This window comes from Symphalangus syndactylus, chromosome 5 (assembly GCF_028878055.3).
Source record: "Symphalangus syndactylus isolate Jambi chromosome 5, NHGRI_mSymSyn1-v2.1_pri, whole genome shotgun sequence".
NCBI lineage: Eukaryota > Metazoa > Chordata > Mammalia > Primates > Hylobatidae > Symphalangus > Symphalangus syndactylus.
In genome coordinates, this window is record NC_072427.2 from 93,314,751 (window position 1) to 93,342,096 (window position 27,346).

The following is a 27,346-nucleotide window of genomic DNA, read 5'->3' on the forward strand; positions in this document are numbered from 1 at the left end:
TGTCAACTTATGTTCCAGTCCTGAGACAAGATACTGGGAAGAGTCTTCTCCCATTGATCCTATGGCATGTCCTGAGAGTGACATTTCACTGGGGCGTGCTGGGTAGACTCTAGATATGTGTCCTTTTTATTGCTCAGTTTCATTATTGTAAAGGAGAATAACACCCAAGAAATAGAATCTGTAAGTAAGGAGGCAAAGGCGCCTCTCTGAATCTCACTTTCTTCACCATTCCGTAAGAGGGTCTTAGGTTCTCCGATAGGTATAAAAGATGTTGGGCAAACTGCTGATTTCACTTGGGGTCTTCAGGTGGGAACAGTTAGTGTTTCCAAAGGATGCCCCCGGGTTGAGGGGGGATGCAGGTGGGAGCCATGCCAGAGGCTGTCCTGGAATATAAGTCCCAGAATGCAGAGAGGGTGATGAGATTCTTGAGATGAGCTACGTGTCACACAAGAAGTGTTGATTAATTTTCTGTCTCTCTCTCCTGTTCGTGCCTTAGCGGTGCACTTGCAGGACTCCACTCTGAAGGAAGTTAAGGATCAGGCCTCAAACAAGCAAGCCCAGATCCTACAGCCGAAGCCTGAACCTTCTCTTGAGATTAAGCCTGAGCAGGACGGTATGGAGCATGCTGGCAGAGATGCCCCAAAAGCTCTTGGTGAAGAACCCAAACAAAGGAGAGGCAGTGCCTCTGGGAGTGAGCCTGCTGGGGACAGTGACAGGGGAGGGGGCCCCGTTGAGCATTATCACCTCCATCTGTCTAGTTGCCACGAGTGTCTGGAACTTGAGAACAGCACCATTGAGTCAGTCAAGTTTGCATCTGCCGAGAACATTCCAGACCTTCCCTACGATTATAGCAGCAGTTTGGAGAGTGTTGCTGATGAGACCTCCCCTGAAAGAGAAGGGAGGAGAGTCAACCTCACGGGAAAGGCACCCAACATCCTCCTCTATGTGGGCTCCGACTCCCAGGAAGCCCTCGGCCGGTTCCACAAGGTCCGGTCCGTGCTGGCCGACTGTGTGGACATTGACAGTTACGTTCTCTACCACCTGCTGGAGGACAGTGCTCTCAGAGACCCGTGGATGGACAACTGTCTGCTGTTGGTCATTGCTACCAGGGAGTCCATTCCTGAAGACCTGTACCAGAAGTTCATGGCCTATCTTTCTCAGGGAGGGAAGGTGTTGGGCCTGTCTTCATCCTTCACCTTTGGTGGCTTTCAGGTGACAAGCAGGGGTGCACTGCAGAAGACAGTCCAGAACTTGGTTTTCTCCAAGGCTGACCAGAGTGAGGTGAAGCTCAGCGTCTTGAGCAGTGGCTGCAGGTACCAGGAAGGCCCCGTCCGGCTCAGCCCCGGCAGGCTCCAGGGCCACCTGGAGAATGAGGACAAGGACAGGATGATTGTGCATGTGCCTTTTGGAACTCGCGGGGGAGAAGCTGTTCTTTGCCAGGTACTCAGGGCAGCATGGATTTGGTGATCTTTGGGTATCTGTGAGTATCTTTGAGAGGGAACATGTCTTTTAAAGCTACACGCTTAAAACGTTTCAGGAGTTTGTGTGCTGAGGGCTGTTTTTGACTATTGGCTGGGAGCTTTTGCTGATAGTGAGCAGAAAGTTTAGTTTAGTTCAGGGCTTTCTTGAATACCCTGATTAACCAAAAGACTTGTGATGGGGAGGAACAAGGCAGCTGTCAGGGTTAAATGAGCTTGCTGGTTAACTGAGGCTTAGTCAGAAAATTCTCGTTTTGTTCTTTACTAGTAATGATCTTTCTCAAATACATGAGTCTGCTTTCTTGCCTTAGAGCACACCTTGGTTAATATAATTGAGCCTTTATTTAAGGTAGGAAGTTGAAACCATCAGGGTAGTGATTCTAGATGTCAGTGACCACTGCGATGAAATACTGCAGTTGATTGCCAAGATAGTTGGTGTTAAAAACATCTTCAGGTTCCTAATTCCTTTCTTATGTTTTGTCACTCTTCCAAGTGCTGAAGAAAAACTTCAAATAAGAGAATATTGAAGCTACTTAGATTTGTGGCATACTAATACATAGGTAGGGGAAAAATGGAAAGAGGATGAAAGGAAAATGCTGGTTTCTTTTTCTTGCTTAGATCCTTTGGCTCATCTTCTTTTTCCTTTTAGCTTTTTGTTTGTTTAAGCAAACGGTAGCAGATAAACTATTTCAGAATTCCTTATCATTGACTCCAAATCTTTTAATCCTTAGGGGAAAAGGTTTTCATTAGAGTTAGAGGAACATTCACTTGCCCTAAGGGATTTGATGCTCTAATGAGAAAACTACGCAGATGTAGATGTTTTGTCCAGGAGAGTTCCCAAGATAAGTGTAATCGATTTTGTTTTATTATAGGGATCTTTTTATTGAGTTAGAGAATTGTTCCTTTTTTGTTCTGTTTTCATTTTGTAATGCCTTGTCTTTTTCCAGTTCTCCTGAAAGCTAAGTCTCTTGAATTTTCTGGCCAAACATTTTTTTCCAAGGAGTATATATTTGTTTCTTTACTATTCTAAAGCCGACTCACTTGTTCTTAAGATAATACTCAAGCAGAGATGCTTAAAATTAAGGAATTTGGACATTAGGACAGTTGAACACGTACAGCCCAAGCAGGTTTCCTGCAGTGCTGCAGACCACATGAATTAGCTTTTGGAGGCGTAATAAATGTTCCTCTTATCTTTTTCTCTGCAAATATCGTAACTATAGTAACTGCATATTCTCAGAAAATCCACTTAAAAACCTGACTTCCTAGAGCCATATTTCAGTTTTGAAGAGTGAATTTTACCACCCCTGAGCACAGACTTGTACTAGAAAATTGATTTGGCACTGTTGTGATCCATTTCTCCGAGTTACATAGCAAATCTGCTTGCTGCACCATTTAAATTGACCCCATTACTATCATAAAATTTGATACTGCAGTGCATTGCCCTAGAAAAAAAAGGCAATATGATGCAGCTTCACAAATCAGATTCAGAGGATTAGAATGTCATTTTTGATTTTAAATGACTTCCAGTCTTCTGTGTGACAGGGTCACTGTTTTCTCCACAGGCCTGTGTCTCTGTGATACCTTACTGAGATCAAAAAATAAATATTATCACAGGCTGGTTAGTTTCCTCTTTCTCTGTTCAATTTCATAGTCTTCACCTTTGTAATAAATCTAGTAATGATGTAACCCAATAAGAGGAGGTAAAGTATTTCAAGGGCAGAACACAGCTGCACCCTAGGCACTGGTGTCCCAGCCAAGTAAGCTGCAGATTTGATGCCTTTGCCATTCATAATAATAAAGAGAGGAAATGTTTGTATGCTCGCTGTACTGATCAAGTTTGCAGGGAAAACTTAAGGCTGTGGATTAATGCTGACATTTGACTGTCAAATGGACCAGAAGTTTGCCATGAAGTTGTCCACAGAAAATCTCTAAAATGGATTTTAAAAGATTTTGTTTTCTTGTTTAGCTTAGCACATGGCAGCAGTGGGTCGCCTTTGATGGCAGAGTTTCTCAACTGTGGCACTATTGACATTTTGGATCAGAGAATTCTTCGTGGCGAGGAACAGTCTTGTGCATTTTCGGCTGCCGAATAGCATCCCTGGTCTCTCCCCACTAGATGCCAGTATCACCCTCTCCACGCATTTGTGGCTGGAGACATTTTTTTAGTTCTGGTTTTGGGTCCAACTAAAAAGTCTTATTTTTACAAGAAGCCAAGTTACAGAAATAAACTTGTCATTATGGTAACAGGATTACACCCAGAGAGAGACTCTAGTCCAGTACCTCTGTGGACGAGGAGTACAAATCTACCACCCACACACTCCGGCGTGCCATTTCTCCCTGCTAATTGGGAGCGTAGAACCAGGGGTGGCCTCTTTTCTTGTTTCCGTTGTAGAAGTACCTACATCTTGTAAACCATAAGACAGTGAAGCCAAGCAGTTCTCGGGGTTTCAGCGGCCATCTTCCTCCTTGTCTCCAGGAACTCCGCCGCTTGTAGCACCATCCTGTTTTTTGTCCTGGCATCGTTCTCATGTGAAAATGAGTTCATACAATTCACTGTGTGTGCGTCTTGGCTACTCTGTGTATTCACCCTGACCAGCGAGCCCACATGCATTCAGTCGAGCACCCCTCTCATCCCTTCGGCTCTGGTGGGAACAGAACTTCATTTCTGCCACCTGTAAGGGTTAATCTCTGGGATAGCCGTGTGCTCAAGTGAATTAGACGGGTCCCGCCGCTGTGCTGTTGTCTACACTGGCATGGCTTTGTCCACCGGAGAGGAGAGGTACACATTTAGGGTAGAAGTGCACTGAGTAGGGTACAGTTTTTTTTTTTGTTTTTTTTTTTTTTTGAGACAGAGTTTCATTCTTACTGCCCAGGCTGGAGTGCAATGGCACATCTCAGCTCACTGCAACCTCTGCCTCCCGGGTTCAAGCGATTCTTCTGCCTCAGCCTCCTGAGTAGTTGGGATTACAAGCATGTGCTACCAGGCCCGGCGAATTTTTTTTGTATTTTTAGTAGAGACGGGGTTTCACCATGTCGATCAGGCTGGTTTCGAACTCCTGACCTCAGATGAGGATACGGATTCTTTAGAGGGTTTTGCTTTCCTGCCTCTTCCCGTCTCCAGGGCTGTCTAGAAACAGGCCCACCTGACCTGTTGCCCCTGATCGGCGTCCTCAGTCTTGGAGGAAGCAGCCAGCCTGCAGCTGACCAGCTGTGGTTTGGGGACCATGTTGGGCCTTGTCCTGCAGACCTTTTCTGATTGGCCTCAACCTTTATTTTTTTGAGCCAGAGTCTCACTCGGTCACCCAGGCTGGAGTGCACTGGCATGATCTCAGCTCACTGCAATCTCTGCCTTGCAGGTTCAAGTGATTCTTGTGCCTCAGCCTCTCAAGTAACTGGGATTACAGGCATGCGTCACCACGCCTGGCTAATTTTTGCATTTTTAGTGGCCATGGTGTTTCGCCATGTTGGCCAGGCTGATCTGAAACTATTGGCCTCAAGTGATCCTCCCGCCTCGGCCTGCCAAAGTGCTGAGATTATAGGCGTGAGCCACCACATCCAGCCAGGCCTCAACTTTTAACATTTGGTTAGTATATTTGGCTTGGTTAAGGTGGGAATTGAGAGATTTTAAGTCGCCTGAAAGCTGGTACTATGCTTTTTATTTTCATAATACTTCTATAATATCAGGCTAGAAGCTTTGCATACAGTAGGCAAAGCTGAAACAAAATACGGCAGACGAGCTCAGTTTGCTTTTCTGGGTATTCAGTGTTCTGGCAACGTCGAGGCTCCAATGCTCATTTAAAATCTGATCTTAGGGGAGCTAGAGGTTCCAGTAAGTTCCTTCATACCAAGACAGAGGCTGTTGATAGGTGGAGATATTTTAATTTTAACTGGACAACAAAGCCTGAAGTAACTAGGTGAAGCTCCAAATCTTAAAATTCAATCAGGGGAAGGAGGGTGGGAGGAAAGGCCTTTCTGGTGTCCAAGAAATCCTACTCCTTCCTCAGTAAGTCCTTGCTTAAAGTTGTTGATAGGTTCTTGGAAACTGCACACTTAAGTGAAATGACATACAATGAAACCAATGTTACCGTAGGCTAATTGATATAAACAAGAAGTCAGTTCCATGGCATATTTCTGGTCACAAAGACATCGCCAGACTTCTAAATAAAGGCCAAAACACTGGAACACTGAAATAAATATGAATTATGTGTACATTTAAGAAAGATTAGTAAAACCTGAGATAATTATTTACCTAATTATTTCAGTTCAGCTTGGTGGGTGGTCACGTGGCTGGAGCTCATCCTGGAAGCTCAGGGTACTGGTGGGGGAGCCAGCCCTGGCCAGGATGTCCTCCCATCGCAGGGCACACTCACACCTGTACTCACACTTGCTCAGATCAGGACCATGTAGACGCGTCGGTTCACCTAATGTGCACAGCTTGGGGATGTGAGGGGAAAATGGAGAAACAGAGAAAACCCGTGCAGACATGGGGAGAGTGTGCGGACCCACAGACAGTGGCCCCGGCTGGGAAGTGATTTCTTTTTCCCCTCATCAGCATCATAACAAAATGACTTTGAGTGAAACAACATTATTCAAGGACCTGCTGCTTTGAATTCCTGCAAACTCTCTCTCTCTTTCTCTTTTTTTTTTTTAATGGTCGCACTCTGTTGCCCAGGCTGGAGTGCAGTGGCACAATCATGGCTCACTGCAGCCTCAACCTCCTGGGTTCAAGGGATCCTCCCAGCTCAGCCTCCCAAGTAGTTGGGACTATGGGACTACAGCCTCACCACCCACGCCTGGCTAATTTTTGTATTTTCTGTAGAGACAGGGTTTCACTATGTTGTCCAGGCTGGTCTGAAACTCCTAGGCTCAAGCAATCCTCCCATCTTGGGCCTTCCAAAGTGTTGGGATTACAGGTGTGAGCCACTATGCCCAGCCTCCTGCCAACTCTCTTAAAACGATGAATAAGGCTGCTCTCTTCCTAGGTATTGTTTTCTAGTTATGGCTAACAGGCAAAATGGAAGTTTCCAGCATGACCCATTTGCCTCCCTGAACTCACTAGCAATTAGGTTTTCAGCACAACTGTCTTTCTAGGTCTTTTTTTTTTTTTTTTTTTTTTTTGGGGGGGGGATGGAGTTTCACTCTTGTTGCCCAGGTTGGAGTGCAATGGTGCTATCTCAGCTCACTGCAACTTCTGCCCCTGGGTTCAAGCGATTCTCCTGCGTCAGCCTCCCGAGTAGCTGGGATTACAGGCTCGTGCAACCACGCCTGGCTAATTTTGTATTTTTAGTAGAGACGGAGTTTCTCCATGTTGGTCGGGCTGGTCTTGAACTCCCGACCTCAGGTGATCCGCCCGCCTCAGCCTCCCAAAGTGCTGGTATTACAGGCGTGAGCCACCGCGCCTGACCCTAGATATTTTGTTCCTATAACCAAGTAACTTGCGGAAGGTCATATGACTGATGAGTGTGGAACATCAGTACCTGGAGAGAGATGATGACTGTCCAGGGTCATTTCCACCATGGCCTCTCGACCTGACAACCACAATTTGAATAGGCTCTTTGGAATGGTTTTCTTTTTGGCCATGACTTTCCAGATATTCAGCTTCAGAGTTTATATGCTATTGATAATTATTCTTGTTCAAGTTTTTTCTTGTGGGTTATACTGTGTCCCTTAATTCTCAGAGGAGAGCAAAGCTATGAGCTATCTGGGTGTGATGTGCTCACTTGGAGAAGAAAACTGGTAAAGAAATTTTTTGGCCAGATGTGGTGGCTCATACATGTAATCCCTTTGGGGGTTTTACATGTAAGCACTTTGGGAGGCTGAGGCGGGAGGATCGTTTGAGCCCAGGAGTTCAAGACCAGCCTGGGCAACATAATGAGATCCTGTCTCTAAATTAAAAAAAAAAAAAAAAAAAAAGAAAAAGAAAAAAGAAACTGTTTTTCTTATTGCCTGTGAGTGCCTCCAGTTTACACAGTGCTATCTTTCCCCTTCAGGTGCACTTAGAACTACCTCCCAGCTCCGACATAGTGCAAACTCCAGAAGATTTTAACTTGCTCAAGTCAAGCAATTTTAGAAGATACGAAGTCCTTAGAGAGATTCTGACAACCCTTGGCCTCAGCTGTGACATGAAACAAGTTCCTGCCTTAACTCCTCTTTACTTGCTGTCAGCTGCGGAGGTGAGTTGTGGGCTTAGCTGGGCAGAGCGTGCTGCGATGTGGCCCTCTTCACAGTGGCGACCCGTTGCCTTAATTGTTTTATTTTGGTTGGTTTTGATTTTTCATTTCTGTTTTGACTTCGGATTTGGAAATCATCTTCAAGATGTGCAAATATTCATTTTGTTGGGGGAGGATTATATATAAGAGAGGGACAACTAGCAATTTAGAAAGGTGTTAAGTCTGCAGGTGTGGCCCTTTCCACGTTAGGGGGAAGAGGGTCCCTGTGTCAAGAGTATATTCAGAAACTGTAATTTTATAAATTGAAAACATTTGTTTTGATTTGAGCCACTTTCAGCAGATCTTTGGAACAATGACATTTGTGCTAATGTCTGCCATCTTGTGGCAACAGCACTCTGGGTTTCACGTCTGTGAGTCGTGTCTAACAGGAAAATGCCCACGGAGCTGAGAATGTGTTCAGGAATTCTCTTGGCCGGTGCCTGCACTTGCTGCCTGTGATTGATACCTGGTTTTGGGCAGGTCGCCAGATTCTCCAGGTGTATGTTCTTGCTAATCTCCCTGCTTGGCCATACTATCAGTTTCATAGTCATTGTGACAAATTATTTTGTCTATTTCTGTTGTCTTCTCTGAACAGACAGATTTGTGAGTTGAATGACATAACCATGTAGTTTCTGCAAACACCCAATAGTCTAGGTGACTTTAAACACTAAACTTACCTGCTTTCTCTTGAAACGAACAAATTATACCTCTCATCCCAACATTTTTTAAAAAGGAGGCACTTTCTTTTGTGTTACACTGTGTCCCTTAGTTTTTGTTTTTGTTTTTGTTTTTGTTTTTTTTTTTGAGGCGGAGTCTCGCTCTGTCGCCCAGGCTGGAGTGCAGTGGCGCAATCTCGGCTCACTGCAAGCTCCGCCTCCCGGGTTCACGCCATTCTCCTGCCTCAGCCTCTCCGAGTAGCTGGGACTACAGGCGCCCGCCACCACGCCCGGCTAATTTTTTGTATTTTTTTTTTTTTAGTAGAGACGGGGTTTCACCGTGGTCTCGATCTCCTGACCTCGTGATCCTCCCGCCTCAGCCTCCCAAAGTGCTGGGATTACAAGCGTGAGCCACCGTGCCCGGCCTGTCCCTTAGTTTTTGGAGGAGAGCAGAGCTATGAGCTATCTGGGTGTGATGGGCTCACTTGGAGAAGACAGATAGAAAATCTGAGCGCACTGCCACTCCCCTAGACCTTCTCTGTCAGTCTTTTCCTGGGGATGGAGGGCTGGGGCTGGCTATCTTAGCGAGTGCCTGCTCTGAGGCTCCTAGCTGGGGAGGTCCGGGAGTGAGGTGGCCTGGCCTTGCCCTTGGCAGAGCTCCTTGCCCTTTCTCGGAGTTCTGATCATGCTGGTCTTTGGACTTGACCTCCGGACTCTTGGACAGAGCAGTGGATAGGAAGAGTGGCCCTGCCCCAGGTTATTCTCCTGTGAGTGGAAGTTTGGAACTGTTGGCATTTCTGGTGTATTTAGGATGAGTATAACCTGAAATACCCAAGTCAGGGCTTTGTATCATGTGTCTGCTTACATTCAAGCATACAACAGATGCTTCACATTTTTGTCCTTCCAGTTTTTTAAACAGCCTGGGGCAGTGGGAGGTGATACTTTTTCACCTGTTCATTGATCAATTGAGGGAGTATTGATTTACCCTTTCACAAACTTTGGGAATGAAATGCTTGAACATGATTAAAGCAAATATTTGCTCTGTATACACATATGTGGACACTCCCTACTAAGCCCCTTATTACATAATAACTTTGGAAAATAATTATTTTCAGAAATGTTCACTTCCCATTGTGGGCCCTCCACTTGGCCTTGTTGATTTTCTTGGATATCTGTGCTGTGGACTACTTTCCTCTCAGCTGCTTATTTCTGACTGAATTCTGCTTTACTTTGGGAGCCCAAGGAATAGAATGAGTATGTGTATGTTGTACATATCCTCATTTCTTAATGTTTATTTTTAGTTTTTGAGGCAGGGTCTTGCTCTGTTGCCCAGGCTGGAGTGTAGTGGTACAATCATGGCTTACTGCAGCCTCCACCTCCCAAGCTCAAGTGATCCTCCCACCTCAGCCCCCCGAGTAGCTGGGACTACAGGTGTGCATCACCATGCCTGGCTAATTTTTTTTTTTTTTTTTTTTTTTTTGAGACGGAGTCTCGCTCTGTCGCTCAGGCTGGAGTGCAGTGGCGCAATCTCGGCTCACTGCAAGCTCCGCCTCCTGGGTTCATGCCATTCTCCTGCCTCAGCCTCCGAGTAGCTGGGACTACATGCGCCCGCCACCACACCCGGCTAATTTTTTTGTATTTTTAGTAGAGACGGGGTTTCACCATGGTTTCAATCTCCTGACCTCGTGATCCACCCGCCTTGGCCTCCCAAAGTGCTGGGATTACAAGCGTGAGCCACCGCGCCCCGCGCCTGGCTAATTTTTAATACTTTTTGTAGAGACAGGGTTTCGCCATGTTGCCCAGGCTGGTCTTGAACTCCTGAGTTCAAGCAGTCTACCTGCCTTGGCTTTCCAAAGTGTTGGGATTGTAGGCGTGGTGCACCCGGCCTCTTAATGTTTATTAAACTCTGCTTAGGTGTCCTTGAATCTGCTGTAGAAGGAAATGGCAGAATTCAAGGTTTTATATGATGTTTTCTTGGAATACGAGTTCTCTAAAGGATTATGGTGCAAATGAATTTGAAGGTGGATATGCACTGCCTGAGATGGTCTTTCCGGAGGCAGCCGAATTCCTCCTGTATCTAGTCACTGTGCTATGGGTCAGTATTTATAGATCTGGACCACAGAGACTGGGAATGGAATTGGGTTTGTACTTGGTATTTGGTTTTCTTTCTGGCATCCCTACTTAACAGATCTGTCATCCTTATGGAATTAAGTTCCATGGAGAGGATATTGGCACTCAGTCATCTGCTAAATCTTGCCCGTCCATTTGGCTCATCGCCTGCCTTGGAGATTGGATGCCTGGGCTGGCTTTCTGCTTCCTGTGCCCTGCAAGATACTTTGTTGCTGGGAATCAAAGATCTCTCACCACAGGGTGTCGCTGCTGAGCTAGGCTGCCTCGCATGCAGGACCCTAGAACTATAAAGTTGTTCTTCAGAGATTTAATTTTTTTCTGTCTATATCAGTTTCACATAGTATAATTTTATAGTTTTCCATTATATTGGTGGCACTTTCTTTTGGGTCTGCAGAAATTATTTCAATGTCCCAGTTAATAATATTCATCTTTCATTCAACGTTTACTGTGTCCTAGGTACTATTATACTATGGGATATGAAAGAACAAAATAAATACGCTAGTTATCTAAACAGTTTTACTGCGTACCAGCTGTGTTTACACAGTTTGGTGCCTTGACACTTGCTCTTTATGACGAATAGCGCAGAAGATTTATGTGCTTCTCCGTTACTGTGATATAACTGGAAAGAATAGCACCAAGACCCAAAGAGAAAAAACACTCACCTCAACGACAGTCAGCCCTTGGCATTTGTGAAGGATGTGCTCTGAGACCTTCATCGATACCCAAACACCATGGTAGCGTGTGATTCTCACTATAAAACCCAGTCATGTGTGACTCCATCAGCGTCACTGTGCACGACACCAAGAGGAAGCAGGGCTTGGCTGAGGTGCAGGCTGTGGGCAGCTGAGCTGGGCTTCCTCCGACCAAGGCTTTCACGTTTAATTGAACCTCCCAGGAACAGGATTGAAATTTGGGTCTCAGCAAAATGACAAAAAGTTAAACCATAAAACAAACACACAAACACACGTTTACCACGCACCTGTCTCCGCAGAAAGAAGACTGGGCCAGGTGCAGTGGCTCAAGCCTGTAATCCCAATGCCTTGGGAGGCTGAGGCAGGTGGATCGCTCAAGCCCAGGAGTTCGAGACCAGCCTGGGCAACCTGGCAGAATTTCGTATTCTTTACAGAAGATACAAAAATTAGCCAGGCATGGTGGTGCATACCTGTAGTCCCAGCTACTCAGGAGGCTGAGGCAGGAGGATTGCCTGAGCCAGGGAGGTTGAGGCTGTAGTGAGCTATGATTGCGCCACTGCACTCCAGCCTGGGCAACAGAGTGAGACCCTGTCTCAAAAAAAAAAAAAAAAAAAAGAAGACTGGAAGGAAATCTGGTATATATAGGACTTATTTCTGGTGGAGTGCTTAAGGGTGATTTTAATAATCTTTTAAAACTTTCTCTGTATTTTCCAAATTTTCTATAATGATTATATATAATAAGCCAAATTGGTTATTTGTTATTAGTTATTTTATAATGAGCCAAATTGGTTATTTGTTATGAGTTATTTTATAATGAGCCAAATTAGTTATTAAAAACTAAAAACAAATGACTGCGTGTCATTGGACTTTGAAAGCATCTCACACATGGTCACACTTGAATGTTAAAAGGCAGGGAATCTCATAGGTGTTGATACTTTGGTTAATATTAATATTTGACATATTATTTAGAAAGGATTTGCTTTGATCGTAAAACACATGACTCTTGCTCATGGCCTGTGGCAGCTGTGACTCCCAGGGTTAACTGTGAGCTCTGAGTTGGTGTGTGGGGGCCTCCGAGCTGAAGCTGTCCCTTTGCTTCTGTGGGTAGAAGGTACCCCTGGGTGCCCTACCCCTGCTTGGATGTTCCAGTTTCTTGGCAGAGCCCTTTGAACTGTTTCTCCAAGACCATATATATGGGGACCTCTCCATGGCTTCCTCTCTGCAGATGTTGGTAGGTGAGAGACTGATACACCACATGGCTCACTGTGGGGTGTCCTGGGTGAGATCACCTGGTGGCCACCACATCTTCCTGCCACCAGTGGGTGACAGGCAGTTAGCAGCAGTACATCTTTACTGTGCTGGGACATGAATGTTTTTGAGAGACACTGATTTTATAGAAGAAACACAATCCTTTCCCTTACAGAACACCAGAAAAAACATAATTCTTTTATATTTTATAGAAACATTTTAATAGATTTTATTTTCTATCAAATCTGATGTTCTAGAGAAAACATAATTCTTTCCCAGTTGAGAAGCTAGCTGCCTTGTTTCTGTTTTTCTGGGTTCCATTTTCCTTTTTATCTCTGCCAGAGCAATGGCAGAAAGAAAGAGCACAGGCTGCCACTCTCTGCAGGGTCTCACTGGGAGGGGCAGCTGGTAGGTTAGGACCGTCTGGGACCTGAACCTGTGTGTGGGGCAGAGCCAGCCCCCCACCCTCCACCCCTGCAGAGTTGCCTGCCAGCGGATCCCTTTTGATCCCTCTCAGTGAGGCCAGAGGAAGCAGAAGAAGGTGGGATGTGCCACCCCCAGGAAGGTCGGCACCTTTACCTTGGGGAACTAGAGAGCTTGTGCGTTGCTCCCGTAGCCTGGGACATCCGCTTAGGATCTGGGGAGCACAAGAATTTTTCCAAAATGAAAAAGCTTGGGAACCTTGTGGGTGTTCATCGTGGCCAACGGTGGCTAACAGTGTGTAGGTGACCCGAGAAATAGAAGCCGGCTGGACTTTTAGCAGGGGTCCTGTGTCCAGTTGGGATCAAAATGTAGCTGTCGCAAGAAGTGACAACTGAGTTTGTTACTGAAATAATTGGGCAAAATCACCATGAGGTGTGTTTGTGTGATTTTGGTAGTGGGGAGTTGTGGAATGGATAATACGTATTTAAAAACAAAAACTAGTTATGACATTTCATTTTGATTTAACTCTGAATTTTTACTTTGAAACATTTTCCCCCCATAAAAAGCAGGTTTTGTTGGTAAGGATAGTTTAGATACTTGTAAACATATCAAAAAACAGGTACAGGCCCTTCTACTCTGGGAAGTCCTTTCTGTTACTTTTTTTTTTAATTGTATATACTTAAGGTTTGCAGCATGATGATTTGATATACATGAACATACTGAGAGGGAGCTGCTTTTCAGACGTTGGTAGCTTTATGAAGAAACTTAGACTCAGTCATACATACCACACAGTTGTTCCTCCTTCTCTAACTGGCCCCTTCATGTAGCAAACATCTGTGTGCCTACTAAGTACAAGCCCTTGCTGCAGAAGTTTCTGGAAAACGAGGGATAATTCCTCATCTTTGTGGCATGTGTTCAAGTTAACCAAGCTTTTTTTACCTGTGTCGCCATCTTCTTTGGGTCTCACAGTGACACTGATAAGTAGGGCAGGGCGGGGAAGGAGTCCTTGCCCCCGGGAGAGGAAGCTGGCGTACAGGACAGTGAAGAGGCTTATGTATTTTTCGTTTCTGTTGTTTTTTTTTTTTTGAGATGGAGTCTTGCTCTTGTCGCCTAGGCTGGAGTGCAGTGGCGCGATGTCTGCTCACTGCAACCTCTGCCTCCTAGGTTCAAGCGATTCTCCTGCCTCAGCCTACCAAGTAGCTGGGGTTACAGGTGCCCATCACATTTTTGTATTTTTAGTAGAGACAGGGTTTCACCATGTTAGTCAGGCTGGTCTCAAACTCCTGACCTCAGGTGATCCACCCGCCTCAGCCTCTCAAAGTGTTGGGATTACGGTGGCGTGAGCCACCGCACCCGGCTTCATGTATTTTTCTAATGAGTTAATTAGAATTCTCCACTTAAAAAAAATCGTTGCCTGCCATTTTTTAGCATAGTACTTGATGTGGAGTCCTCCCCTTCTCCTACTTTTAATCCTAGTTCTGAGTCTCGAATGTAAAGATAGGGCAAAGCTTTGGGCATAACTTTAAAATACAGCTTAAAAATAATTTTTAGAGATCCAAATTAGAGAGGAAGTCAGAATTCCAGGTGCACCTTGAATAGCTTTTGACATGTGGCTGCTGTGGTCTTGTGCGGCTGTTTTACAATACGGCACCGGCTAAAGGCAGCTGGCAGATTAAAGCAAACATTTAAAAGCTTTTATAGCTATGAATGTTTTTAAGGGTCTTTCATATACCTCTTTCTCTCCTTTCTTTCTTCCTTTGCCCTTCACCTACACTGGAAATTTTTTGTTCGTTTTGACTGACTTCCTGTTATCAAACATAATACCCATGGCAAAAGGCGACATGATGGGTTTTGACGTTGAATTGCAAAAGAAATCATACTTGGGGGGTTTTCCTGTGCTCCCTTTAGAATGTTTTATTTTTGTGGGAAGAAGGCTTTTCAGCGACTGTGTGTCCTGTCTTTTTACTTGAATCTTGTTTCCACAAGTGTGCCTCAAAGCAGCGCCTGCAGAGTAAATACCCGGGGCAGAGATGTGTGCTTGTGGGAAATCTGCACAAACGCTTTTGTTGTTTTCCACGTTTAATTAGTTTTGTGACGAGTCTGGCTTCTGTGCATTGCGGTCTTTGCTGTCTGGCCTGGAGAAGGGATGATAAGGTCTCAGAGGCCGACGGAACATTCCCGCTCAGCACTTTCCTTCTTGGGATAGCATCCCGTCTAAGAAGCACGGTTTTCTTTCCTCCGTCCATTTATACCCACCGTTTATGCAGTCACAAACTTGTGGATGAGAAACGGCCTCTTTTGGAATAAAAAAAATCCTCCAAGACCACACGCTTTTTGTCTCCTACCCGGGCTTCCTAATAGCTGCCATGTGTGAGCGGGTACGGATTCTGGCCTCACCTCCCAGGGAAGTCGGTGGAGACTGTCTCCAGAAGGGCTTAGAACATTCTCACGCGCGGATTTTTGTCTCCGAAGTTCAAAAAACACATCCTAAGAATGAGCCCATACTGGTGCCGGGTTAGAGAGCATGATCAAAGGGCTCCTGTGATCAGGTGCAGGGCCAAGGACCAGAGCCGGAGGTGGGTTCGGCGGTGGGGCGCCCGGCGATGACGGAACTGACGGAACCGTTGAGTCTGGCGGTGTCAGCTCAGGAATGTCGGGGTCTGAGACCCGAATCCCATTTGATAAATGTTCTCCTTCATTTCTTGGGATGTGAATTATCGCTGGGGAGCACATTTTGTTTCCATGCATGCTAATGATTTGAGAATGCCGCCCGGAGATTTGCACTGACTGTCTTGGAAAAATGTTTATAGTGTTTCTGGGGTTTCAAAACTGGCAGGCAGTTTGTGGACCTGAGTGGTGTTGAATCCCCCATTTCCCCCGCCTGGGTGGTAAGGGGAGAAACAACTTGGGGTGCAAGGAGAGCGCTCCTGTGCTGGAGCTCGGCTCATGCTGGGCAGCGCCAGGAGATTTCGTGGGCTGCCTCGTGAAAGCAGGAAAACTCAGCCAAGGTTAGTCCGTCTGTCTGTCCCTCAGGCACTTGCTCCTGGAGATAAGAAGGGAAGACTCCTTTTTTCTGAGAGACCTTCCCAATTTCTTCGTTTTGTTATAGCTGCCTGTGTGTGGCTGCGTCTCCCCAGGTATTGCATGCCGAGTTTGGCCACACAGCTCTCCAGGTACTACATGTTTCCAGTACAATTCTACATTATCCCTCTGCTGGTGTCGTGGGTATTTTCTTTCTTAAAATGTTTTTAGGCTTTGGTTTAATAATAGAATCAGTGGAAAGAATATTGGAGTTTCCATTCCGCAACATACACATATATCAAAGCATCATGTGGTGTACCAGAAATGTACATATTTTTTAGTTGCCGATTAAAATAAATATTTTTTTCTAAAAAAGAAATATTGGAGTTAAAGACTATAATTTCAGTTCTCATTGATCATTGGAGCTACTGTCCCTTACAAAAAAATTCTGTAACTCAAATTTTATTTTGTGAATCAAGGAACATGGCTTTAATTTAAAAAAACAGTCTGTTGTAATAGATACTTTCAAGGGTATTTGAGTTTTTAAAATTTCAACCGTATGAATACATATAGTTATGACAATATATATGCATATACATTTATATATTTATTTATTTAAGTGCATATGTCTGTTTTAACCAGAAGTATAAAAAAACTTAAGATTGCTGAGATAGAACATGCCTTTGTGGAGGAGTCATTTCTCCCTGGGAGTGAGGGAAGACTTAGAGTAGCGGGTCTGGAGATTTCTGGTAAAAGGGAAATGCACTTTCCCTTGACACAACGAGGTTCACAGCACAATTTTATTGTGTAGGTGTTTGTGTCTCTGGTGGGTCTCTGGCATGTGTGTCTGAGTGCGGGGGACAGGGGCTGTGGGTGAAGAGGAGGGCTGCTTTGGCACTGTGCTGCTGCGCCTCCGAGGCTGAGATTCACATTCTGGGTGTGAGCGAAAGGAGAACAGCGTTGCCCACCAGCAGTCAGCTAGATTGCTGGATCCTGAACATGTGTATCATAGAACCCTTGTCAGTTTCACCCACCATGAGACTTTCCTGAGCCCTTGGTGTGTAAAAACTTTTAGTTTAAATCAACCTGCCTCCTACATGCATTAAGGAAAAGTTTAAAAAATTAAAATTAAAGTTGAAAGTGAATATTCTTTTTTTCTTTTTCTTTGTCTTTGAGACGGCGTCTCAATCTGTTACCCAGGCTGGAGTGCAGTGGCACGATCTCGGCTCACTGCAACCTCCACCTCCCGGGTTCAAGCGATTCTCCTGCCTCAGCCTCCTGAGTAGCTGGAATTACAGGCACACACCACCACGCCCAGCTAGTTTTTGTATTTTTAGTAGAGACGGAGTTTCACCATGTTGGTCAGGCTGGTCTTGGACTCCTGACCTTGTGATCCGCCTGCCTGGCTCCCCAAAGTGCTGGGATTACAGGCGTGAGCCACTGTGCCCGGTCGAAAGTGAATATTCTTCTCAGAAAACTTACTGAGTTTGCCTTTGTATGCCCTAGGTAAACATTTGGTAAGTTGCTCTCTTCTCTGAACAAAAATGAATCCTACGTAGAGCAGTTCACTGAAGAGTGATTGAATGGTGGCACCACTGATCCCTCTTCCTGTTTTTAATTTCCGTAAATAAGAAAATACACCTTTTAAAAGAAACATCAAACAGTAGTTTCATAAATTAAAAAATGATTCCCAGCACTTTGGGAGGCCGAGGCGGGTGGATCACGAGGTCAGGAGATCGAGACCACAGTGAAACCCCGTCTCTACCAAAAATACAAAAAATTAGCCGGGCGTGGTGGCGGGCGCCTGTACTCCCAGCTACTCAGAGAGGCTGAGGCAGGAGAATGGCGTGAACCCGGGAGGCGGAGCTTGCAGTGAGCCGAGATTGCGCCACTGCACTCCAGCCTGGGCGACAGAGCAAGACTCCGTCTCAAAAAAAAAAAAAAAAAAAAAAAAAAATGATGATTAATTTGGGGATGGAGGGATAGCCTGACTCTGCCTAGGATTGTCTAGATTACTTTTCATAAGCAACCTTGATACATTTCAGGATTTAAGTTTTTCTGTAGCTTTTTAGTTCATAAGATGCTTTAAAGGTCAAAGGTCTATAATTTTGAAGGTTTTGCTCTGTGTATTTTTTCCTTCTGTGATGGGGTTAGGTGTAGTGTCTCAGATTGGCCAAATGAGTTTGTCTGGGTAGATGGCTTTTAAAAATTTTTTTATTTTAATTTAATAGGTACATAGTAGGTGTATACATTTATGGGATACATGAGATGCTTTGATACAGGCATGCTGTGCATAATAATCACATCATATAAAATGGGGTACCTATCTCCTCAAGCATTTCTCCTTTATGTTACAAACAAATTATATTCTTTTAGTTATTCGAGCATGTACAATTAAATTATTATTGACTGTAGTCACTCTGTTGTGCTATCAAATACTAGGTCTTATTCATTCTTCTTATTTATGTTTATTTTTTGCATCCATTAACCATCCCCATCTCTGCCCTACCTTCCCACTAGGGTGGGTGTCTTTTTTTTTTTTTTTTTTTTCCTTGAGACAGGGTCTGGTTCTGTCACTCAGGTTGGAGTGCAGTGGCACGATCATGGCTCACTGCAGCCTTGAACTCCTGAGCTCAGGTAATCTCCCACCTCAGCCTCCCAAGTAGCGGGGACTACAGGCACATATTGCCATACCCGGCTAATTTACTTTTATGTTTTGTAGAGATGGAGTCTTACTTTTTGCCCAAACTGGTCTCAAATTTCTGGGCTCAGACAATTCTTCTGCCTCAGCTTCCCAAAGTACTTGGCCTTACAGGTATGAGCTACCGTGCCTGGTGGGTCACCAGATTCTCATGACCAAGCCCTTCTCTGTTCTGTTGGGAGGGAGGGTAGACAAGATGACCTTTCTCGCCCTTTCCAGGACTCCCTGCAGTATTTATGCTGGTCTTGGCAAAGCAAGTAGACTAAAAAAAATTTTTTTTTAACTTTTTAAGCAGTTCCCTTGAATGCATTCTTTTCTAAGAATTTGTGATTATTACCATTTTCATCTTTATATTGGAACAAGTTAAAATCATACATACATCTTCACAGTTAATTTCAGCACAATGAAAGAATGTTTTGCTATCTGCTTTATTTTTATTTATTTCAGACTAATTCTCTAATTTTACTGTTAATTTAAGAATTATCAATACACTATATAGCAGCCTCAAATTTACAAAGAAATTGTATTTTCAAAATTTGTGTGCTAACTTGTCTTTTAACAACTTGGTCCCGATTATTTATGACAGTTGGGTTTTCCTAGCAGCTCACGTATGTCCTCGTGCCCCATACTGCAATTAAACCATAGGAAACCGTCTTATCTGTTTCTATGTCACATTCTGGCTTGCTGGAGCACGTATGCAGTGGGAACACTTTGAGCATCTCTTTCTACTTCTCCATCGTTCAACTCAGGACATAACAACCTGTATCTCGGACATTGCTCAAAAACGTTAAATTGGATACCTAGCAATACCATGGCACATGCTTAATTAATTTGCCTTGGTAGGTTAATACTTTTCTTATATTTAAGAAAACTTTTTTTCTTTCAAAGTAACTGTTGAACTTTACACACAAGTAAAAGCAAACATTTCATAGAAAATTTCAAATATACAAAAGTAAATATAAATAATGAGTGAATTTTTCTGTACTCATCACTCTGCTTCACAGTTATCCATTTATGGCCAATCTTATTTCACTTCTTTCTACCCACTTCTCCGCCAGTATTATTTGGAAGGAATTCCCAGATACCGTTTCAATTCTCTCATCTGCAAATATTTTAGTATGTGTCTCTGAAAGATATGAGCTCTGTTTAAAAACATAATCACAATTCCACTGTCATACCTAAAATGAAACAATCTCTTCATATAATCTCATGTCCAGTTAGCCTTCCAGTTTCCAATTAGACATATTTAAAGATGGACTGTAGTATCTGTGCATTGTGTATAATAAGCACATGTGTATAATGAGCACGTTGGTCCTGTTGCAAAACAAATGTGAGAGAGAAACAACTGATGTTAACCCCTGTAACTTTTTGGGCAAAGTTGATTTCTATGTCCCTGTTGAATGCCACATTTTAGCCCCCATTACAAGGCCATTCTGCAAATAGCAGCAAGTCGTCAGTTGGAATAATATGCAGAAGAACCCTGAATGTTGAAATATGGGGGTTTTGTTCCAACTCTTACTCTTTCAGAACTAAACATGAGTTCCTCACCCTCTCTTTTCTGCATGTTAGTCCTCGGTCTCTTTAGCAGGGACGGTATTGATTTTTGCTCTGTATGCTTTCAGCTCGGGTTGATGTTTGGCCTTTGACCCAGCCACTTTCTTACAATAAACAGTTTGTTGATGAGAGCAGCTGCTCAGCAGATTGTTTCCAGATTGTTCTCTGATGGCTGAGGACAGAGTGCACCTTATGAAGAAGTTGGCTTGAAGCTGATGGCGTCTCCTTCTTACCCTCTCTGCCTTTGAAGCCAACTGTCAGCCTCTGATCATTCCTCTATTTATATCCAGTGAAATGGTGTGAATCTGTGGCACTAGAAATCAGGCCTCACCTACAATCCTGAATATTTAATTTTGTTCTCTGAATGAATGGTTGCAGCATTTTCTAGAAGTTTCTGCCATATGGAGCAATTCCTTACTTCGCAGGAAGAATTTCCGGCACTCAGTACATAGGAGTTAGTGTACCATGGGGTGCTATGTAAGAAAGCAGACAGGCTGGGCTTTATTTTGTTCGGGAATCTGTGCTCCTTGAATATTTAAAGGCTTTCTATGCAAGTAAGGAATGAGATTACTTTCAAACTGAGTATGTATTATCTGCCTTGTGACTCGAGCCCTTTTGAAACAGTTCTCTTTATTTATATTTCTACTTTTGAAAGAGAGTACTTCATTTTCTTTTTTTAATGCAAGAGACAGATCATCCAGTGACTTGGTGATTTACGTGGTCCAAAGTCACACCTTCATTTGGATTTCTGCAGCTTCCCCAGTCACCTCCAGCTGTTACCTAGAATGGCCTGTCTGCTTGCAGCGACCTTCATTAAGAAGGGAAGGTCCAAGCTTTCAGCATCAGAGCCAACACTTTTTACTAAACTGGCCACCAGAGGCTGCTGTCAGAATGGTGAGGCTGAGCTCACCTCCCCGGAGGCAAGTTTACTTTTTCTACAACCAGTAAATTTTGTTAAGCTACCAATCCTGGTTTCAAAACTCAGGTCTCACTACACAGCCTCCAGTCACCAAGCATGCTTACAGCTGTAGCCCTTCCAGCCAGGTATGACGTAGGACCTGGACAAAATTCAAGACCTAAGATTAAGACTTGTGTGTTTTTCATTCGGTGCCAATAAGCTGTTATTAATGCACTGATTCTGCATATACTGAACAGCTTCATGAAACGCACTGGGGTTTGTACTCGGGGAAAGTGTGCCCTGCATTTGGGCCATACAAGATCTGGGTCTCCGGAGGGACGGCTCCATGAGGATGGAAATCTGTGGTTTTTCAGGGAGGTGTTCTTGCCTCAGAATGGTTCAGCAACCCTTCCCCAGCACAGGCAGCATGAAGGCTTGTTCAGATCAAAAAGCTAGAAGGTGTTCTTCGTTGCTGTTTTGCTTTTTGATTCTTTATGAAGGCTGTTTCTTTGATGATTCCAAGATTAACAGCACAGCAAAAATCTACAGCTCATGTAGGAGCTGGCAGGGCCTTTCAAGCTTCTGGGAAAAATCCTTTATTTCTCCCCCAATTTTTTGTTAAAAAAAATTGGAACTGAAGAAAAGGTAAAACAGTCGTACACCAACCCTATAAGCCCCATGGAGCCTTCACCTGGATTTACCACTGGTAAACCTTTTGCCACATTTTCCTGATAAAGAGGGCCTTTTTTTTGTTTTGTTTTGAAGATGCAGATGTTACTGCCTTTAAGTAAACCACAAAGCCCAGACCCTATTGTGGGTTGTTTCTAAGAGTTGGAGGCTTTGACATCTTTGCTTCCAGGAGTTGTCAAGAGAACGGCTCTAGTTTCTACTTGGCCCTGGGAGTATTTGTTTTATTTGAAGTAAAAGCAGTAGCCTACTAGTTTGTGATGGTTCCGTATGGCCGTGTATCACCCTACAGGGTTAAGGGGGATATTCCATCTTCATATGAACCAGCATTTATAAAGCACATGTGTATAAAGTTCTTAGAGTAGTAAGATTTTCAGTTTTAAATTGGCCGGGTGCAGTGGCTCATGCCTGTAATCTCAGCACTTCGGGAGGCTGAGGTGGGAGGATCACTTGAGTCCAGTTGAAGTCCAGCTTGGGCAACATAGCGAGACTCCACCTCTACAAAAGATAAAAAAAAAATTAGCTAGGTATGATGGTGTGCACCTATAATCCCAGCTACTTGGGAGGCTGAGATGAGAGGTTCTCTTGAGCCCGGGAGTTGAGTTTGTGATTGCGCCACTGTACTCCAGCCTGAGGAGCATGTTGAGCAAGCAAGACCCTATCTCTTAAAAGAAAAGTCTTAAATTACAGAACATAAAAAAATCTTACAGCCGGATGCTATGAGGACAAATAGTTGATCTTTTATACTCAACAAAGGGATTCTACCCCTCTGATCTAGGAAAATTCCACTGATGATCACGTCACGGGTATAGGATTTGAATTTTTTCTTGCAATTTCCTAACTCAAGTATTGTGACTTGGAACCTTAGATCTAGTCACTTCCATAAGAATTTTTTTAGGTGGTTTGTATAAGTGCTGTTGTTGTATTATTTGTATAAATACCTGTTTTCCCCATTAAACTGTCATGCAAGCTGATTTGAAAGCAAGGACCATATATTGTTAATCTTTGTGTCCCTTTCCCAATATTTTGCTGATAGTAGACATTTAGTAAGCACATTTTATTTGGACACTTGCAAAGCGTTTTGGCTTTTCCCGCTAATGGATTGGGAGCTGTTTTCTTGGCTCCCGTGCACTGAGAGCCTCGAGAGACCCCAGGGACAGGCCGGCAGTGCACAGACCTCTCTGCCTGAGCGGCTGCCCACACAGTCCAGCTCTGTATTCTGGGAAAGCAGGATAACCTAACAGGTTGTTAGGTTATTCTTAACAATCATGTTAAACAGTTTCTAGAAGAATCAGCTGTGGGCGTGCTGGAGGAGACTGGCCAGATGGAGTTACAGAAAAAAGTTGGAATTGTTTTGTGTGTTATTAAAAACGCTTTTCGGTTTAGAAACTCTGCAGTGTACAAACTGGGCAGTCAGCCCCTTTCTCCTATGAATGAATGCACCTTCTGAGCTGGAGCTTCTTAGACCACGGCCTTGAGTGTGTGGGCTTAGACCCGCCCTCTCCTTGCACACGTAGGGCAGTGTTGGACACCGCTCCCCTCTCTCCTGCCAGGCCTGGCCAGGTGTTGTTCCCTGAGATTCTCTGGATTTTCCCAAGTGTCATGGTGACAGCTGGTTGGATCAGTGAACCTTTGCTAAGATAAGGCCCTGGAGCAGAAAGCTCTTGGCCTCTTGATATGGGGCCGCTTCTGTCTTTTCAGGTAACATATAGTTTAACCCTGGCATCCTAACATGATGTTAAAATTTCAACTGAGAATTCAACAGTGGAGGCTAAACATTGAATCTTGAAGCTCCGTTTTGCCAGAGAGAGATGTTCTCGTTTTCTCATTAGAAAAATGAAGAAGCTGCGGTCAGCCCAGGGAGTGCCTCTTGCGGCCTCACAGCTGGTGGTGGCAGAGCTGAGGGCAGGATCCCGTGCCAGAGTCCCCTGCCCCCACAAGAGGCCCAGGTGGGGCCGGCAGGTAACAGGCAAATAGCTGAGGATGGTGGGGCAGGGGGACATGTCAGCATCAGAAGGAGGGGAATGTGTGAACGGTCACGTTGGTGTGCATGTCGGCTAGGATGGGCCACCTCTGGGTGCACCAGGCAGGGCTGCCTGTGGGCCCCCAGGGCTCAGCCCCAGCGTTTTCCATGCCCTCCACCCCCACGCTGCCTGCTCTGTCAGAAGCCTGTTTGTGTTGGGCTGAGACAAATGGCGGGCGTTTTCCTTCGGCAGGCTTAATGAAGGCCCCAGAGACTCCTGCGGGTGTCAGTCCCGCACCCAGGAGCCCAGTGAGTGGAATTTCGCGTCTCTTATTGTGGAGGCGGTGGCTGAGCTGCCCCGTAGAGCCGCCCTCGCCGTTAGAGCCGACCCTGGCTTTCTCTTTGGTCTCTGCACTTACAGAATAGATTCCGCCTCTACAATGAGCCTATTTGGCTTGGTGGAGGTGTGATGCCTATAAAACCAGCCTTGTTAGAAATGACTTACTCACTCCCCGCTTTTACTATTCCACTCAAGCCTTTTGTGGTCTTCGCTAGTTGGCAGGTAACAAAAAAATGCAGTAAATCCTGGGCCTTTCAGCGTCTGAGCCTGAGCTATCACTTTACATTATAAAAGGAAGACCGCTTAACAGACATTTATTGAGTGCCTACTGTGTCCCAGGCATTGGGGATCTAGAAAGCCCTGTGGCAAGTTCAGCCCTGGAGGAACTCATATTCCTAGGGGTTAGATAGCCAATGACGTCAATCCTAAGTCCTTTGGAGTTGCAGAATCGGTTTGGGCTCGTCGCTAGATCAGGCTGTGTAGAAATTCATGTTGTTGCTGGGACTAAGTCAGAGTTGTGCAGGGCTGGATGTGAGAGGGGCCGCATAACGAGCGAGCCCACCTAGCCAGATGTGCTGCCTCCTGGACCATTCACCGGCCGGCCCATCCCTGGGCTCCCTTGCTCCTAACTCTGGATGTTTCTCATCACTGGCTGCACTGGCAGGAGATTGATGGGCAGGAGTTGAGAGAGGTCAAGGTATTAATATTATTTCCCATTAGCAGCTCCCCCTCTTGCTCCTTCAGTCTCTTGCTGGTTCGAAGTGCTTTGCCACCCCTTCCTTGCTCTTGGGTTCTCTTAGCTCTGCCCACAGTCCTTCCATTATGGAACCCTGGTGAATATGGCACCTCTTTCCTGCAGAAACCAGATAGGGGTGAGGTCAGCAGTAGCTCACTTACATGATAAAACCTTTGTTTCTTTGTGAAAGTGTCCTCTCACAGCCTTTTCTAAGTAGACACAGCTAGAGGGTGGTAGCTTCAAGGTTCAAATTCAAGTTTCTTTTTTTTTAAGACAGAGTCTTGCTCTGTCGCCCAGGCTGGAGTGTTGCAGTGGCCTGCGATCTCGGCTCACTGCAGCCTTCGCCTCCTGGGTTTAAGTGATTCTTCCGCCTCAGCTTCCCAAGTAGCTGGGACTACAGGCACCCACCACCACGCCCTGCTAATTTTTGTATTGTTAGTAGAGACGGAGTTTCACGATGTTGGCCAGGCTGGTCTCGAACTCCTGGCCTCAGGTGATCTGCCTGCCTGGGCCTCCCAAAGTGCTGGGATTACAGCGTGAGCCACCACACCTGGCCAAATTCAAGTTTTTCTTATCAAACACTCTGTTCCCACCCCTGCTCACTGCCCTTTTCCCTCCTACCCCACCCCCAGCTCTGAGCCATACACATCCATTTTATGTTTATTCATGGTTGCATATTGAGTTTATATCTTTGTGATACCATCAGCATTTTGTTTGTAGAAAATAGGCATTTCCTAATTTGCTGCATTTTGGGTTAGGTAGGTCTCTTTGTGAGGACTGTGGGATAGGAATTAGAGCAAGGATTTGGGAGCCAGACAGATTTGGTTTCATGGGTTCAAATTCCAGCTCTGCGGTATACTGCCTGTGTGGTTTGGGCAGTTATTAATGCTGTCTGGGGTCCCGTTTCTTCTGCTGTGGACGGTGCTAATGATGCAGAGGTGTCGCCTGGAAAGGACTGGGGATCTTGGGTCCACAGCACCCAGCAGTGCTTGGCAGTGAATGGGTGTGCAGAAAGTGGTGGCTTTCATACTCTTGTTGTAGCTAAGTGGGTGCCTAAGCAGAACTTGAAATCATTTAGCAGAAGTGGGTGGAAAGTCACCTTGGAAATGACTTTTGTTCTGAGAGGTCCTTTGAGTGGCCTCTCTTAGTGATACTCAGGGACAGCAAGGACGGACCCCGAGGAGAGCACTGCGAGACCCCTCGGTTGCCTGTGCAAGCTGTCCCTTCGCTCCCCTGGTCTGCAGGGCTAATTGATGGCGGGGGGTTGGGGGGTGGGGGCTAATTGCATAGAGCTCAGGGAGCTTTGTGAGAGTAAAGGGACTGAGATCCTGACTCCTTCTCTCCCTTTCTCTCTTTAATGTGATAAAATATATATAAAATAAGTCTACCGTTAGAACCACCTTTAAGTCTCCAATTCAGTGGTGTAAATTACACCCACACTATTTTACAACCATTTTCACTCTGTATTTCCAAAACTTTTTTTTAAGCATCCTAAATAGAAACTCTGTAACAAAGAATAAATAATTCCCCTTCTCTCCCTGTGGCTCCTGGTAACCTCTGTTCTACTTTCCATTTTTATGTATTTTCCTATTCTGGATGTTTCATACAAGTGACATCATACAATACTTGTCCTTTTGTGTCTGGCTTTTATTTCACTTAGCGTAATCTTTTCAAGGTCCATCCATGTTATAATATGTATCAGAACTTCATACCTCTTTTTTTTTTTTTGGCTGAATAATATCCCCTTAATTGTATATGCCACATTTTGTTTATCCATTTGTCTACTGAGGGACACCTGGGTTATTTCCAGCATTGGCTATTGTGAATAATGCTGCCATGATCATTGGCACACACATATCTGGGTCCCTGCTCTCAGTTCTTTTGGGTTTATACCTGGGAGTGGGATTGCTGGGTCATGTATTAATTCTCTGTTTAATTTTTTTTTTTTTTTTTGAGACGGGGTTTTGCTCTTGTTGCCCAGGCTGGAGTGCAATGGCGTGATAGCTCACTGCAGCCTCCGCCTCCTGGGTTCCAGCGATTCTCCTGTCTCTGCCTCCCCAGTAGCTGAGATTACAGGTACTCGCCACCAGGCCTGGCTAATTTTTGTATTTTTGGTAGAGACGGGGTTTCACCATGTTGGTCAGGCTGGTCTCAAATTCCTGACCTCAGGTGATCCACCCACCTCAGCCCCTCCCAAAGTGTTGGGATTACAGGTGAGAGCCACTGCACCCGGCCTTCTCTGTTTAACTTTTTTTTTTTTTTTTGAGACGGAGTATTGCTCTGTCGCCCAGGCTGGAGTGCAGTGGCATGATCTCGCATCACTGCAAACTCTGCCTCCCAGGTTCACGCCGTTCTCCTACCTCAGCTTCCCGAGTAGCTAGGACTACAGGCACCCGCCACAACGCCCGGTTAATTTTTTTTTTTTTTGTATTTTTAGTGGAGACGGGGTTTCACCGTATTAGCCAGGATGGTCTCGATCTCCTGACCTCATGATCCGCCCGCCTCAGCCTCCCAATGTGCTGGGTTTACAGGCGTGAGCCACTGCGCCCGGCCTCTGTTTAACTTTTTGAGGAACTACCAAAATGGTCCCCCTCTGTTCTGAGAGTCAGT

The 27,346-nt window shown here is 45.0% G+C and overlaps 1 protein-coding gene across 9 annotated transcripts in view; it reads left to right on the top strand.

Annotated features, from left to right (window-relative positions):
* HLCS (holocarboxylase synthetase) overlaps positions 1 to 27,346 on the top strand; it is a 245,739-nt gene that overhangs the window by 53,636 nt on the left and 164,757 nt on the right. For all 9 annotated transcript variants that reach the window (XM_063639269.1, XM_055279673.2, XM_055279670.2 and 6 more), the window contains 2 exons: positions 497 to 1,440; positions 7,469 to 7,651. In XM_063639269.1, coding sequence (XP_063495339.1) covers positions 497 to 1,440; positions 7,469 to 7,651 — 1,127 coding nt within the window. The remainder of the gene's footprint in view (positions 1 to 496; positions 1,441 to 7,468; positions 7,652 to 27,346) is intronic.